At 39.6% G+C, this 15,053-nt stretch overlaps 1 protein-coding gene across 4 annotated transcripts in view; it reads left to right on the top strand.

The window, feature by feature from the left end:
- ASB7 (ankyrin repeat and SOCS box containing 7) overlaps positions 1-15,053 on the top strand; it is a 31,665-nt gene that overhangs the window by 2,748 nt on the left and 13,864 nt on the right. For 2 of the 4 annotated variants that reach the window (XM_075432027.1, XM_009945437.2), the window contains 3 exons: positions 3,681-3,775; positions 7,006-7,266; positions 14,258-14,863. In XM_075432027.1, the coding sequence (XP_075288142.1) occupies positions 7,056-7,266; positions 14,258-14,863 (817 nt within the window). In that variant the 5' untranslated portion in view covers positions 3,681-3,775; positions 7,006-7,055. Of the gene's footprint in view, positions 1-2,614; positions 2,654-3,680; positions 3,776-4,088; positions 4,186-7,005; positions 7,267-14,257; positions 14,864-15,053 lie in introns of those variants that run through there. The other 2 variants (XM_075432029.1, XM_075432030.1) reach the window with 2 other exon arrangements.

Below are 15,053 nucleotides of genomic sequence, written 5' to 3' on the forward strand. Positions count from 1 at the left end.
TTCTGTTGTTCCAGCATTTGCTCACGGAATGATACCATCGCGGTGAAAAACTTGCTTTATCTACTGAAGTCATCCAATGCATTTTGTCTGCTTAGATTCTTTTAGGCTGTATGAAAAAGAAATACAGGGCAAATACAAGGCTTTGAGAGACTGTTGAATGAAATAAACTCCGTAAGCAGCGCTCATTTTGTTCATCAGCTGTGCTGTGAGTCGTAGGGCTGAAGTGACGGCTTTCATGTGGTTTGAACTAGCCATTGTTTTCTACTTCTGTCATCCCATGAAATATTGGTGTTTGCATTCTTTAGTGGTAGCAAGTCATGTTGAAATACATAAATCTTATACGTTAGCAAGTAACAATCTGTAACGAGTGTTTTTAAGGCTAAGCTTTCATCTGACTTTTGCTGTTTTAAACTCAGTAACAGCACCACTGTAAGTTAGAAGAGAGATTGTGTTGTGCTTGGTACAAGAGGATCTCCAAGCACGCCGCAGAGCACGAGCTCCGTGCGGTTTGTCAGTGCACGTCTTGAGGGGGGAGAGTTGTGGCTGCGCGAACCCGGTGCGGCATTCTCTACTGAAAATGATCCGTAAGGCCTCACGTTAGCGCTAGCACCGAGGTCCTTGATGTGGAAGGATTTGCAGTGTTTTCTTCAGTGGGCTCTGCTTGTAGTTAAGGTTGCTGATGTACGGGTGGGAATTTTGAGGGTGGTTAGCTGATGCATTACTGGTGCTTTTGGAAGGGGAGGTCTCTTGCTCTCCAGTTTGCAGACCTGAAGTTACTTGAGCTGGGTGGTTTCACTAATTCTCTGTCAGGCCCAAAAGTCAGACCTCACAACCTGGCTGTGAAATGGATAATAGCTGGTAAAACGATACCTCTGGACTTCAGTTTCAGCCACCTGCAGAATGTGACAACCAAACAGCTGCTTATTAGTGTATAACACCACCAGTTAGCATCACACACTGCTATGAACACCTGAAGTTGGTGGAGGGACGTTTGGGTTAACTCTTTCAGTTATTTTAAGTTTACTATGTCCAAGCTACGAGATAGCATTACAGAAGCTCTGACGAGAAACGTGTAACTTCAAATGACCGCTTACGAAGAGTGAAGGCTTCTTTCCTTTGAAGCAGCTGTTCCTCTGATGTTTTGGATTCATGCACTGTTAACTCATTGCTTTCAGACCCAACAATTCGCATGTGTTGCTTGGTGATTTTCATCTCAGCCATTTGGATACCTCGCTTGATGTCTGTCTGGGATGTAGCATAGAACATCTAGCAGAAAATATATTCAGGATTATGAGGCTCTGTGGAATGTTGATATTTCACATGATATTTGCAAACTTTAGGATTGTGATATGAGAACACAAATAATACCATGATTTTTTTGCCTTACTCTCTTGTCTGAAGAACTCCTGAAATAGGAAGCTGAGTGACATGTGAAGATGATAGTCACATTTAATTTCTTTTGTCGAATACATATTGACCATTTTTAAAATGCCATTTGAGTGAGAACGCATTTAGCTTGTTTGAGGTTTGAAATGGGTGGGAGAAGTGGGTTGTGAGAATGATGAATGCCAACGTAATTATCCTTACTCTGCAGGGCGCTGCTTTTTTTTGTTTATTTGATTTAATGTCTTGGAATACTTTAACCACAGACAACTAGGATCTACACTGGTTAGGTCTATGCTAGGTATTAAATGTCATGTGTAATGGTACACTTTCCTTGTATAGTTAGGCAAACATCAGTAAACTACGGTCCTTGTTTAGGTCTTGGGTGTATAACCTTAGGGCTTAGGAATCAGGTCTATGTATTAGGCCGTCTGAATGAGCAAATTAGTGTATTATAAGGTCTTACTTTTAGTACCAACCTTGAACTTTCTTTAAAGTAGGTATATACATATGTCGGAATTAATTTTCCGCATGATGTTTGCAATGACTTTAATGAAGTGACACATAGATGTAGAAAAGTCTAAGATCTCTTTGACAACATGAGACAATATCAATAGATAATGAAGATGGTTTTTTTTGGTGTGCTACTTCTGCATTTATTAGTATTTTAAGCAAACTTTAAGTCATTGAGTAAGTGAGCTTTACTTTCACTAAATATGACTTCTTTTTATTAAAGTTGCAGATCTTACTCTTGCCATATGCAGCTAATTTTCCTTTGGGGGGAAAAAAGCTTGTTACTTTTTTAGTGGAGCAATCTGTTACCTTGTCTGTAGTCTGTGAAGTCAGTGCAATTCTAATTTGCATCAGCTAATAAAAAAATGTGTGGGTTTTAAAGTGAAAATCATGCAAAAATAAAAAAAAAAGGTGAACTAACGACTGATCATCTATGCAAAAAAACAAGGCTAGAAATGTGATCAAATTAGGTCATGGCAGTGCAATTTTGTGCAGGGCTGTGAGCATATCTGCAGACCTTGTATGTTTTATCTTGGGAAGCAAAGCTCTTGGAAAACATGCATAAGAGGGATGAAGAGAGCTTTTTTCATCCTCCTCGTCTGAGCTATCATTGGGAAGGCAAGATTTTATGTTGCATTAAGTGACAGAAATTTTAACTGAAGCTGAAAGCTGCACAGTTCGTGTAATTGTTCTGGTGCAACTCATTTGCAGAAGAAACAAGTCACGGTTGGTTTTGTGTGATCCGCTATACAATGGAGTAATTAATGCTCTTATTATTTATTGTATTATTGCAGTGCTCACACATGATAAGGGGTCCTGTTGTGAGAAGCTTGCGGCCAAAGTGAACGAAAGGTCAGATAGAGGCGTAGAAAGAATTAATGAAATAACGTCGATGGGTATGGGCTCTTGGCAGTGGTGTGAGAAATGGGCAAATGTTGGGACTAATCCTGTTAAATACAGATGATCAGGAAGGAGGATGAGGAGGGCCACACCGAGGGAGGAAGCTGGATAGGGGTAACTGGCGCTCAGTAAACTTTGATACTAAAAGGATAGTTTTTGTGTGAGGAGAAGGATGAAGATTCTTGACATGGTGGTATTGCTTGTATTGTGAAGGCATCTTTACCTGTTTGTGGTCTGATCTGGCATGTGGGGGAGACATGACTATCTGGCAGTGCTAGAAGTCCAGCTGAAGGACAGAAGAAGTCAGTGCTCTATGTTGTCAGGTTTTATCCTTTAGATAGGGAAGCTTAGATGGAATGGAGATTAAAGAAAACAACCAACCAAATAATAAAACCAGCAACAAAAAGCCCCATAAACAAACCAACCCACAAAAACGGGCTGGGAGGAACTAAATGGATCCTGAAAGTTTTTCCTGGCATCAGAGTCCCACGGGGAGATCGTGAGGGGTCGGGCAGAACTGCCTGCTGGAACCTTTGCATCCATGCATGTTCCATGGCAGGAGCAGATATACATAATGCTTAGAGAGGAGTTTAGACTATTTCTTTAAGGTTTACTCCAGAGAGGAAGCACACATCTCATTTCTCTTCTCTTCCATAAAATATTCTCTGTAGCCTTTTCCTCATATGACAGAAGCAAACTCTTCCCACCCCAAACTCTGGAGAACTGTCTGATAGTGGGAAAAAAGCATGCTTTGGGCCTTTTCTGGCATAACTGTGTTGCAGTGTAGCATTCTAGCACAGGTACAAAGTAAAAGTGAGTAGACCTCTCACTTTTACTCTTTGTAACTAATAAGAAATATCTTTTTTTTTTTTTTCTTTTCGAAGGGGTGGCAGGTTTTGACACATGGGCACACAAGATTATGAATAGTGAAGACAATGAAGAGTGGGACGTCCATCAAAGAGTGACAACCTCTTATAAGGTAACTCGGGAACACATTGAATTTATCCTGTTGTACTTGCAAAATCAATTGAGTAGCTGTTGTTGTCCTCCATTTTCATGGCACTATATAATCATTATAACCAAGAATGTAGAGGTATGTTTTTTTACACCCCCCCCCCCTACTTAATTTCTTCTTTTTCTTTGCACGGAGAAAGCCAATATGTAGCAATAGAAGTGCATATTGTGTTCTGAATGAGATTGATTACAGTTGCAAAACATTAAATATTAAGTGCCAAATGGCTAATGACTTCGGTAGTCTTCCTTTCCTTCTCCAAAGGTTGATAAATGGGGATTTGCAAGCAGGAATTTTAAATGATCTATGGAGCAGAAGTGAAAACGTTTTCAAAGCTGGTGTGTACCTAGAACTGTCCTGAAACCTTTAATGTTACAGTTAAGTATTCTTATAATTTGAATTTCATTGCTTGCCGTAGGGGTGAGATAGAAGAGTGGATATTTACAGAAACTGCACAAGTGATAAAAGGAGCTGCTTACGCCTGACTTTGTCTTCTGCTTTGTATGTTTTAGTACTTATGTACTTTCGTACTAGCTAATTTGAATAAGCTCTGCTAGTCACATGCAACATATGGGGCCAGTGCCAACTTTTTATAATGCTGCATTACAAATATACCCACCAGCTGAGAAGTGTGATATAAAGAGCTTTGCTTTTTCTCAACCAACTGTCTTCATAGATATTTGCAGGGGGGATACTGCTGTCCCCTTAAATGAGAAATCCCATTTCTCTTCATCTGTTTAGTCACCTTATCTCTTTTCGTAGCATTTTGAGCAACTTCTTTGACCTTAATTTTCAGGATCGGATGAGTTCTTACAAGTATTAGTTCTTTACAAGAAAGGACTGTAAAAATGGCAGTAGAAAGTTTGTTTATATTAACTTTTGATCAGATATTCGGAATTTGAGAGATAAGTTTTCAAATCTTGTTTTTGCACACATTGAGAAAGTAGGGCCACAGGGGCACACTCTGTTTTTTGTTTGGTTTTTTGGTTTTTTTTGGTTTTTTTGGGTTTTTTTTTTTACTTTTTAATATCTCCCCTTGTCTCATACTTATCAGTCAGGTTCTGCTATCAGTTTTTTCCTGTGAATGCAAGGAAAGATCTTGTTCTTGTAGTTGGAATTTCATTAACAACACTGTTAGTGGTGTGATCCAGAATGAAGTCAAGCTCACTCTTACAGGTGAGAGTGTTCTGAAGTGCTAATTGGAGTTTAGAAAAGAGCTTAGCAAAAGCTTATTAGAGTCAAGGGAAATACTTCCATTGTCATCAGATTAACCAAGTTTGATTTTGGAATATGCTGCAAAAGCTGAACTATGGAGTTAGCAGTTGCTGGTTCGTAAATCCGCTTTTCTTCAAGTGTCGGATAATGGATTTCATACGATAAAACAAAACAAAGCCAGTACCTACGCCGTGTATAACCTATTGAGCTAAAAAGTCTCCTTTTATAACCCTATGCTGAAATAGTGATTGTGGCCGTATGTGGTAAGTTGAAGCGTTTATAAATGTCAAAGAAGGGCATTTGGTGTATGCAAGTTCCACGTTTGCCGTGTAAGTAGGGTCATTGTTGCTGCCTGTTATTACGAGTTTATATCTCTCCAAGAAGCAAATAAATAACTTCTTTGCAATGGGCAGAAGAAGGTTATAGAAGAGTGCCTTATCTGGAAGAATGGCAGTGATTGATGTTTTCACTTTCTTCTTGTCTGTGTATACGTCTGGATCACAGGAAAACAAGTGCCCAGTGGGGTACGGGGAGTTGATTGCGATGTCTTTTCAATGACCTGTGAATCACGAGAACCTGGAAGTCCTTATGATTTTACACTTAGGTGATGATGTGGGTTGACATCCTAATAAAACAGGGTTGCTGTAATTTTTAAGTTTGGCTTAAAATTCATTTTCGTCTTTAAACTTTTCTGTGCACTTTAATCTTGATTAACTTTACAGGAGTCTAAATACATTTTTCTTTCTCTCTTTCATCTTCTGCGTTAATATCCATTGCAACAGTTTTTGAGTATTTTCTGAGACTCCTATTGCTCAGCATCACCTTTCTAATACCTTGCTTTTATTCTCTTTCTTCTGATATTTGGTTCCATTCTAGGCATACCTGTCAATGGGGTATGATACACAATGTATGTGAAAATGTAAACACCTAACAGACATTATGTACTATGGAAGGAATCTCTAAATGCCTGTTTGTTTGTTTTTTCCTCATCCCCAGCTGGGTACCAAGTAAAGCTGCAGATGAGTACTTTTCAAACAGAGTGTGGAGTATAGTACTTCTTTCTTTCTCAATGTATGCTTGTATCTAGGCTCTTTTACAATGGCTATTTTAGATAGCCTTTTGGCCCAGCTCTCTCATATACTGTATCAAGAGAATTATAAATTGAATTGTGCTGGTATATGTTCTTACGGTGTTTGACAGGGCCATATTAACTGCACTTATGTGTTTTCAGGTCTCATATATTATCACGTTTGTGTTTGATGTTTGGAATAGAGAGGTTCTTTGCAGTCTTTATGTACTAATAAGGAAGCCCACAAGCCAAAGTGCAGACGGTAGGCTTTAATTAAAAAAAAAAAGGGGAGGGGGAGAAAATTAAAGTTTTCAGTTTGAACATTAGTGTTACTAGTATTTATGTGCAGTAGGTCACAGGAAAATATTATATTAGTAAGATGAAAACATTTTCACTAAAGCTTAAAGTTGATACATTTCTAGAAAAAATAGAAATATTTACAATATTAGAATAGAAATAGAAATATGTAAGAATATCATTGTTCAGTTACTCTAGCAATGCAAGTTTAGTTCGTCTATTTAACCAGTATTTCTGGAGTTAGTGATATGAACCATGTTGTGATTTTTTTTTTTTTTTTTTTTTTTTTTAAATGAATGGTGGGTTGTGGAGATTTTTCATGTTGCTTATTGCTCAGGTGCTTTAATTGTGGACTGTTGTTTGATGCTGTCATTTCTGAGGAAAATCTTTACTATTTATAATGTGTAAGTGTCCTTCTGCGGTGCAGTGATGTGAACCATGTACCATGATTTTGCTAGCAACAGTGAGATTGGTTGTTTTTATCCTATGTGTAAGATGACTTTGCTCTGGATATGGAGAGTAAATCCTCGCATTGCTTTTTGTTAGTACTGACTTTTCCTAGACACCTCTTTGCTGGTCCCAGTCCTAATTTATTCATGCTTTATATTGATTGAAGGTGACCAGTGTGACCTCATGACGCTTCTGTAAAAGCCAGATTCAGCTAGGATGTTACACCATCACTGTCGGAGAAACCCTGAACTACAGGAAGAGTTGCAGATTCAGGCTGCTGTTGCTGCTGGCGATGTTCACACCGTGCGCAAGATGCTGGAGCAAGGATATTCTCCAAATGGTCGAGATGCCAATGGCTGGACCTTGCTTCATTTCTCTGCAGCAAGAGGGAAGGAGAGATGTGTCCGTGTTTTTCTTGAACATGGAGGTGAGTTGCATAGAGAGAAATACCTTGAAACCCATCTCGCAGCTTTCTATCCCAGTTTCCACTGTAGGGCTTTCCAGCGTTGGTTAGTTATCAGACTGCTACTGACTTTTTTTCTGATTTTTTTTTTTTTTTTTCTTTCTTTGGGGTAGTGCTTCATCTCTGTTTCCTTCTGATGCGTACTCTGTGAATGAGGTAGTAGATTAGCTTTATATCTTAATACCTTTTATTTTTTCAGAATTGCCTAGGAATTGTTAAAATAATGAATAAGCATTGTGAAAATAGTGCAGAAGGGCTCACTGTGAAATTAAATGCACTCACTGTAGGCTTTTCTTAAGCAGTATTACTAGACAAATGCAGGTCCTTGAGTTGAAATCCTGGGGAAGTTTGTTTCATAATTCTCAAGCAAGTTAACAAGTTGCATTGGAGACTAAGCTTCTCTATGGGCTTTACCACAGTCTGCTAAACTTTATGTAAACAGTACTCTTTGTGCAAGGACTTTAGTGTCAGCTAGTCCAGTTGAGTTTACACCTCTCCTGCATCCATCTGTAATGAAGCTTGCTTTCAAGAACTGACTTTTAGTTTAAGTGATACACTCGGTTGGGTGATGGCTATTACCCCTCAAGTGGTACAGTCAGAATTACTTTTTGCTATATGTTTTTTCAAGGCCACCTACAGTTTTAGAGATGCAGAGTCTTAATCTTTAGTGTGATGCTGGAGAGGAAAAATAAAAATCAGTTCTCCACATTCTGGTTAAAAAGAGTAGCATCCTGTATTCTAGCACTGTTCTCGTTAGATGAGTTATGAACCAAGATGTTTTCAGTCCCAAGGAAACTGAAATTATCTTTATGATGCTTTATGTATCTGAGGCCATATGGGCCCCTTATGTGTATCGCAGGATTCATCAGATGTATAGATCATCCTTGAGACTGAATAGTATTAATAGGTTGTGATATTTGCACAATTAGCGGTGTGTTCCTTGAGCAACCGTGAAATACAAGCTGAACAACTGGAGCCCATTGATATACCAGATTTTAGCCATATTATATTGGCAAACCCTCATGCCTTTATTGGAAGGAGGGAAAAGAGCTACTGAATTGCACTAATAAATAACTTTAAATTCTACTTTTAAAATTTAATATATGTGGATAATCTTAAGCCTCCAGTTTGATAACTCAAAATTTTTAGGTTGTAAGTCTTGAAATACTTTGGGTTTACCTCTGTAAACTTGAAGATTATCTGGAAAATAAACCCCTATTCTTGGGTATTTTCATCATATAGATTTTGAGGTTTTGATATTAAATAGCTGCTGATACAGTGTTTTGTTTTTGTTGTTACTCTTTCCTGGATGAAGTACCAGCTGAATCTGATGCCTCGTGAAAACTGCCTATAATGAAACATCCTTGTTCTGGAAGCAGTATAGCGTTTAATCACCAGAACTAGAAAGTTGAGTAACAAATAGCGTGAGGGTTAGTCATCTACGGCAGCTTTCCTGTAGCTGAGCCTCGCTTCAGAAAATTGGCACTGTTCTGTGCCTTGCCTTGTTTTCCCTCAAAACAGAGGCATAAAAGATAATGAGTATTTAAAACGTAATAATGTCACAAATGAGCTATTAAGCGGTGAATGAGCTGACTCTTAAAAGCCGAGTTAATCATGCCTGCCTCATTAGTGAGAGGTTTGTGTCTACCTTTCTTCACACGGTCTCTACCTTCCTCCCTCTGAAGAAGTGGATTATTTTGATGTTGGAGCTTAATCCCCCTGGACCAGAATGGTACTGGGGCAACGGGAAAAAGTCATTTTCTGGTGTGAATCTTATGGTAAACAGAGTATTGAGCTGGCTGTATATAGTAATAATAAAGAAGATAGTGAGAGGGAGCGGGTGGAGTTCTGGAGGAGGGAGGGAATGGAGATGTTTGTGGGAAGGAAGGGGCAACTGGTGATAGTTGTGGCTGTCTAGAGGGATGACAAAGCTTAGCAGGGCTGGAAAGCTTTTCGTAGTACAGGAATGAGAAAACCACAGTGGGCTATTGCTGAGGGTAGAGTGCTGTGCCTCAGATCTGAGATACTGGAAGACTACTGACGTAATCTTGAACGGTAGTGGGGTGGAGATGGAGTTCAGCTAATAAGGGCTGAGAAGGAGTCTGGTCACTGACCTGGAAATAAAAGGTAGCTTCTTATGGGAGTCATGACCTGGCCACCTCCTGCTCTTGTTTTTCTTCTCTTCCGTCATTGTTCACCAGCAAAGAAAAGAGCAAGGGGACAACGTGGTGCATGCAGATTGGCTGATTTCAGTGGAGATGGTGGAACAAGAGGAAGCTTTTTATTATCTGCTGAGCAAGGAGACACAGATAGATGGGGGAAATGCATTAAAAACCAGTCCAGACTAAAGGATGAAGCCAGCAGAAATGCCAACTAGATACAGAGGTAATAGGTCAGGTAATAAATATTCTTTCTCAAGTGATGAAAGGCAGAAAGTCGATTAGAACCATGGAGAAACTTAGTTTTCATTAAAAATGGTGAATTTTACTTTCTTAGTGTATGCGTCTTGTTTTAATAAAGTGAAGATTCCGTGAAGCCAGCTCTTTCCATCCATACAAACAATTTAGAGTCACCAAGCTCAACAGGAAAGCAACACAAAAATAGGGAGTGTGGTTTTTGGTAATCTTGGATTTTTGCAGAACAAACCTCTTTTCGCCTTTAGTGTACTTTTTTTACTTTGAAAATGACACCTTGAGACAGACAATCCAGCGCTGGACAAGAACCATGTTTTATTAATTCCCCAGCTACCACTCTTAACGTTACAACCAGCTAAAGCCTCGGAAGTGTGTAGTTGTTAGCTGTCCCTTGGCAATATCTTCTCAGTACTAACTGAGCAGGACAGTTTCTGGTTACTTGTATTAAAGTGAAGAAATGATTCACTAAAGCTCCTAGAAACTGAAGAGTAACAGAAGGAAGTAGCCAAACAGACGTATTTATTTATTTTTAGTCTTGGCTGCAAGGTATCTAAATTTCAGTAAGGTCGTGCAGAATCTGGGAGAAACTAGAGAATGCCAAATGCTCATCCCCCGAAAGCAGCTCATAAAGTCTTTCTGTGTCTGAACAGTAATGCTTTCCTGGAGGTCTTCTGTGTCAATGTTATCGTAGAAAATTCAAAACAGAAGCTATATGTAGCTGTGTTTCTAAACCTTGTGGTCAGAATTAAGCCCTAGTTGAGGGGAGCGAGCTTGAAATAATGGAAGTGCTTTATGGAGCCAGAAGGATTGTTTTCCTGGCTTCCCACATTAGACTGCGACAGAGTGACCTAATGAAGGTGTTATGAAACATGGGAAACTGTCCCACTGAGCTGTAAATTGAAACTCTAAAATATTAGACTGTTGTTTAGGAATCTGTATATCCTCTAGATTACAGCATTAGAAAAAAGTTTTGTTAACAGTAGAGTTTAAATGACTGGCTTAGCTGCCCAATTTTAACGTGAAATAAAATAAGCTGAATATCATTCATTGTTGCAAATTTTCAGTCTCTGGTGAGATTGATGGCAGTAATTTGGTACCCTTGATCAGCAGTTCAAGGTTTATGCCACTGTATTATGGCTTACATTTAAGAACCCTAGAAGTGACCAAATGCAGCTGTTCCTATTTCTAGATTCTGCTATCCCCAAATTAATGGGAAGCTTGGGAAGAAATAACGGTAATTGTCTGACAGTCAGGATGGAGGCAAGCTAAAGAAACGCTGGCATGTGCTGGCTTCCTCCCTTCCTAGTTAAATAGGCTTGTGGCAATACTTTTTTTCTTTCACCGCTCTGCTGATTCCCAAAGGTAAGCTGAACCACACTCGGCTCATTTCTACCTCGCTTGTGTTCCAGGGGCAGAGTTACTTTACAGCAGAATACCAATACCCCACAACAACCCAAGTTCTTAAGGCAACGTCAGCACTGTTGCATGACTTTTTTGCAAACACAGGGACTGAACGGATGGAAAGTGTACGCACTATAATGCGGGTCCAACTTCTGCTGAAAGCCCTTGTGAAGTTCAAGAGTTTTCCAGGAGATGGCAGCAAGACATTGAATAGCAACGGGCAATGGTTTGGTCTTGGTAAAGTTGTTTCTCTAATCGAGAGGGAGATGGGTACGATTAGCTCACTCGAAGCCCACAATCTTGATAGGAATTCCAGTATTTTTATCATGAGGTTTTGCTACCGGGTTTACTTTTGGAAGGTTAGTTGTTTGTGTTGCTTCATTGCCCAGCTGAGAGACTTTTTTTCCTATTCTTGTTGAGACATTTCTCTTACATGACTTAGTATTATTTTGATTCACTTCAGTGGTCAAAAGCAATGAAATTTTGGGAGGAGGAAAGACATGGAAAGGTACTTAAATCCATAGGCAAAGGGCATCCTTATGTTGAAAGTAAATTGTTTGGTTTGGATTGCAACAACTTGTGTGCAAATATATGCATTTTTATACACAAAAGTTGGGGCATATCTTATTGAATTTGGAAACTGCGTAGACCAAAGAGGCTAGAGGCAGTATCCTGCACCTCACCTGGGGAGCAGAAATTATTAACTTGCATGCCCGATCCAGCATGGAACACAGAAGGCACAACGTGATTTTTTTTTTTTTTTTAACTTTTTTTGCGGAAAATGACCCTGGCTGCTGCTGTTTCCTTTCTATTATGTCCATCTTTCTCCCTAATTCTGCCTCTCAGAATGTATCATCCATCTGCATCTGAATTCTCAATGCTTATGCTACTCCCTTTATTTTATCACCAGTCAGGAGATAATCCAGAATAGTCTGAGCAGTGTGAAGACAGACGCCCTGAGAGCAGCAGACATCACTTTGAAATATTATCTTTTTCTTTCATGACTTTGTGGGTTGTACTGATTCTTTGCTATGTTGTGGACATCGTCATAGTGCAGGTTAGGAACCTTCTGTTCAGTTACTGACTTCATTTTCCTGCCAACCTGTGGATGCTTCGGCAATTACTTTAACTCAGGTTAGTGTAACTATACAGAGTGCTGAAGCTTCTGCTGTTCACAGAAGGCTAGGAGGGCTGTCACTACTAAGGGACTAAACTTTCCTTAATCTTTCTCTTGTCATTTCTACGTTCCTGCTCTATACACCAGAGGCATTTGTCACATTTTATTTCTCTGTGTAGTCAGGCTGCATTAGTTTGTGTATTTGGATTTTGTTTGTTTTTTCTCCCCCCAGTCTTCACTTTAATTTTTAAAAATCCTTCCAAGTTGCTGGATCACCTTTGCAGCTGCATTTTCTACTCTTTTTTTCAGTCCATTATTTTGGTGTGATGTCTATCTCAGTGCGTTATCTGGATCTGGTCACAGTAGGTCCATACTGGGAAGCTTGTTCCTGTTTTTTTATGTGAGCACCTTGTGTGTTCAGAAGTGTTCAGACCAAGCTACCTTGCAATTTACACTGTATTGTGAACTTAACTGAAAGCAGCTCCAAATTCTGAGATGCGAATTGGTGTCTCCCACCCTCTTCCCCTCTCCTGTTTGAGTGTGATGGCAGCCAAGCAGAAATCTCTGCCCTCTCTGTGTGGTTGGTACAGGAGAGCAAGTGCTTCTGTTGAGCAGAAGTGTGTGAGCATTGGGTGTTCATAGCCTTCAGCCCAGTTCATTTTAAACATGCATGGTCACAGTGTCCTATTCTTTTTTTTTTTTTTTTCCTCTCTCCCCACCCCAACCACTGCTACTTTGCTTGTAAACATGGTATGTATAGATGAGGAAATTGCAAAGAATTCAATGTGCCAGGATGCAAGGATGGGGCTGTCAAGGTTGTGGAAGGTGGACAGACACAATTACGCTTGTCTGCGCTTGGAGATGATGTGCGTTGTGCCCAGATGATGTATGATTACAGAGCAGACAACACAACCAACGCAGAAGGGCAGAGCCCAGCAGTTGTTTCGATAGATACACAGGAGTATTGACAACATGTCAACTGAAGGCTGTTGCCTTGTGCAGGTAGTATCTCTCTTTACCAACTAGGAGACTTAGGTTAGGAAAGTGCCTCAAACTTCCAAACTGTAGTTTGTACCTTTTAGCATCCAACAGGCAACATCTACGGATGGTGGAAGGAGAAACCGGGCTCGTTCTCTGGCTGAGAAACAGTAACGAGGCAGGCGCCTTTCCTTCGGTAATTAAGTTGGCACACGGGAATAGCTTTAGAAGTCTGGGTGTGTTGAGGAAATTAAATTAAGTAAATAGATTTGTTTATTTCCACTTTTAAATTCATAAATCAGATTGAGTTTTTGTGCTGGGGGGTTGGGGATAATCTGTGTAATCACTTGTACTCCGCACTAACATCTTTCCTGACTCCTTCCATAAGTGGATGCTTGCATTCTTGTAAAATCTTAAATTTTTGTAAAACTATAAATTCAGAACAGATTCATCATCTATAAAAACAAGCTTTATCAAGATAATCTAAAATAACATATATCCTACATGTTTTGGAAATCCTGCAGACCACAGAGAAACATTTTACCTAATACAGTATTACACCCTAAAAACAATACAATGCTGCCAGACCACAAAACATCCGCAATTTGGGACAGCAGATGTTTCTACACATGCTTCTTTTTAAGACCAAGAAGCAACACAAGGGAAAATAAAAAAAGTTGAACATCGAGAAAGAAATGTAATATTGTAGAGCTGGAGGAAAACTGGATGGACAGAGACATTTGAGTAATTAGCCTAAGAGTGCTAGGAAGATGTGGAAAACTATTTGTCAAATGGAAACATATGTATGTGAAAGAAAAAGTCTTTTTTTTTTTTTTTGTGTAGCTCTTCCTTAAATATAACTTTTTCTTAAAAATAGCATGTTCATGAAAGCAGGAATTAGTTTGAAGTACGAAAAATCCTGTCATGCTATGCCGGAAAAGACTAACATTCAACTGTGATTTTTTTTTTTTTTTTTTTTTTTTCTTTCCAGCACTGGATTACTGTAATGCCTTCTAATTATTTTTTAATTTTATTTCAACTTCAGCTGATCCCACAGTTAAGGACTTAATTGGAGGCTTCACTGCTCTGCATTACGCAGCCATGCATGGCCGAGCGAGGATTGCACGATTGATGTTGGAATCTGAATATAGAAGTGACATTATTAATGCAAAGAGCAACGATGGTTGGACTCCCCTCCATGTAGCAGCCCACTATGGCAGAGACTCGTTTGTCAGGCTCCTGTTGGAGTTCAAGGCTGAGGTTGATCCGCTCAGTGATAAAGGTACTACGCCGCTTCAGCTGGCCATTATCCGAGAGAGGTCAAGCTGTGTGAAAATCCTCCTGGATCACAATGCCAACATCGACATTCAAAATGGTTTCCTGTTACGATACGCTGTGATCAAAAGCAATCACTCTTACTGCCGAATGTTCCTTCAGAGAGGGGCGGATACAAACTTGGGTCGCTTGGAAGATGGACAGACACCCTTACACTTGTCTGCTCTTAGAGATGATGTGCTTTGTGCACAGATGTTGTATAATTACGGAGCAGACACTAACACAAGGAACTATGAAGGACAGACCCCACTGGCTGTTTCAATAAGTATTTCTGGAAGTAGCCGACCCTGTCTGGATTTCTTACAAGAAGTGACAAGTATGTATGTAAGAGAAGTTAATCACAGGACGCAGCGTCCTCTAAAAGCCTGCTTTGAATTTAGCCCCAGAAAAAATTGCTTCCTCTCTGCCCCTTGATGCTATTTAAATGCACTAGAAAGTTTCTGGGAAGGTGAAGGGATTGTGATGCTGGGAATCTCTTTACTCGGCAAAGGTGCTAATGTTAAGTA

Source organism: Opisthocomus hoazin, chromosome 10 (genome assembly GCF_030867145.1).
Source record: "Opisthocomus hoazin isolate bOpiHoa1 chromosome 10, bOpiHoa1.hap1, whole genome shotgun sequence".
In the NCBI taxonomy this organism is placed as follows: Eukaryota; Metazoa; Chordata; class Aves; order Opisthocomiformes; family Opisthocomidae; genus Opisthocomus; species Opisthocomus hoazin.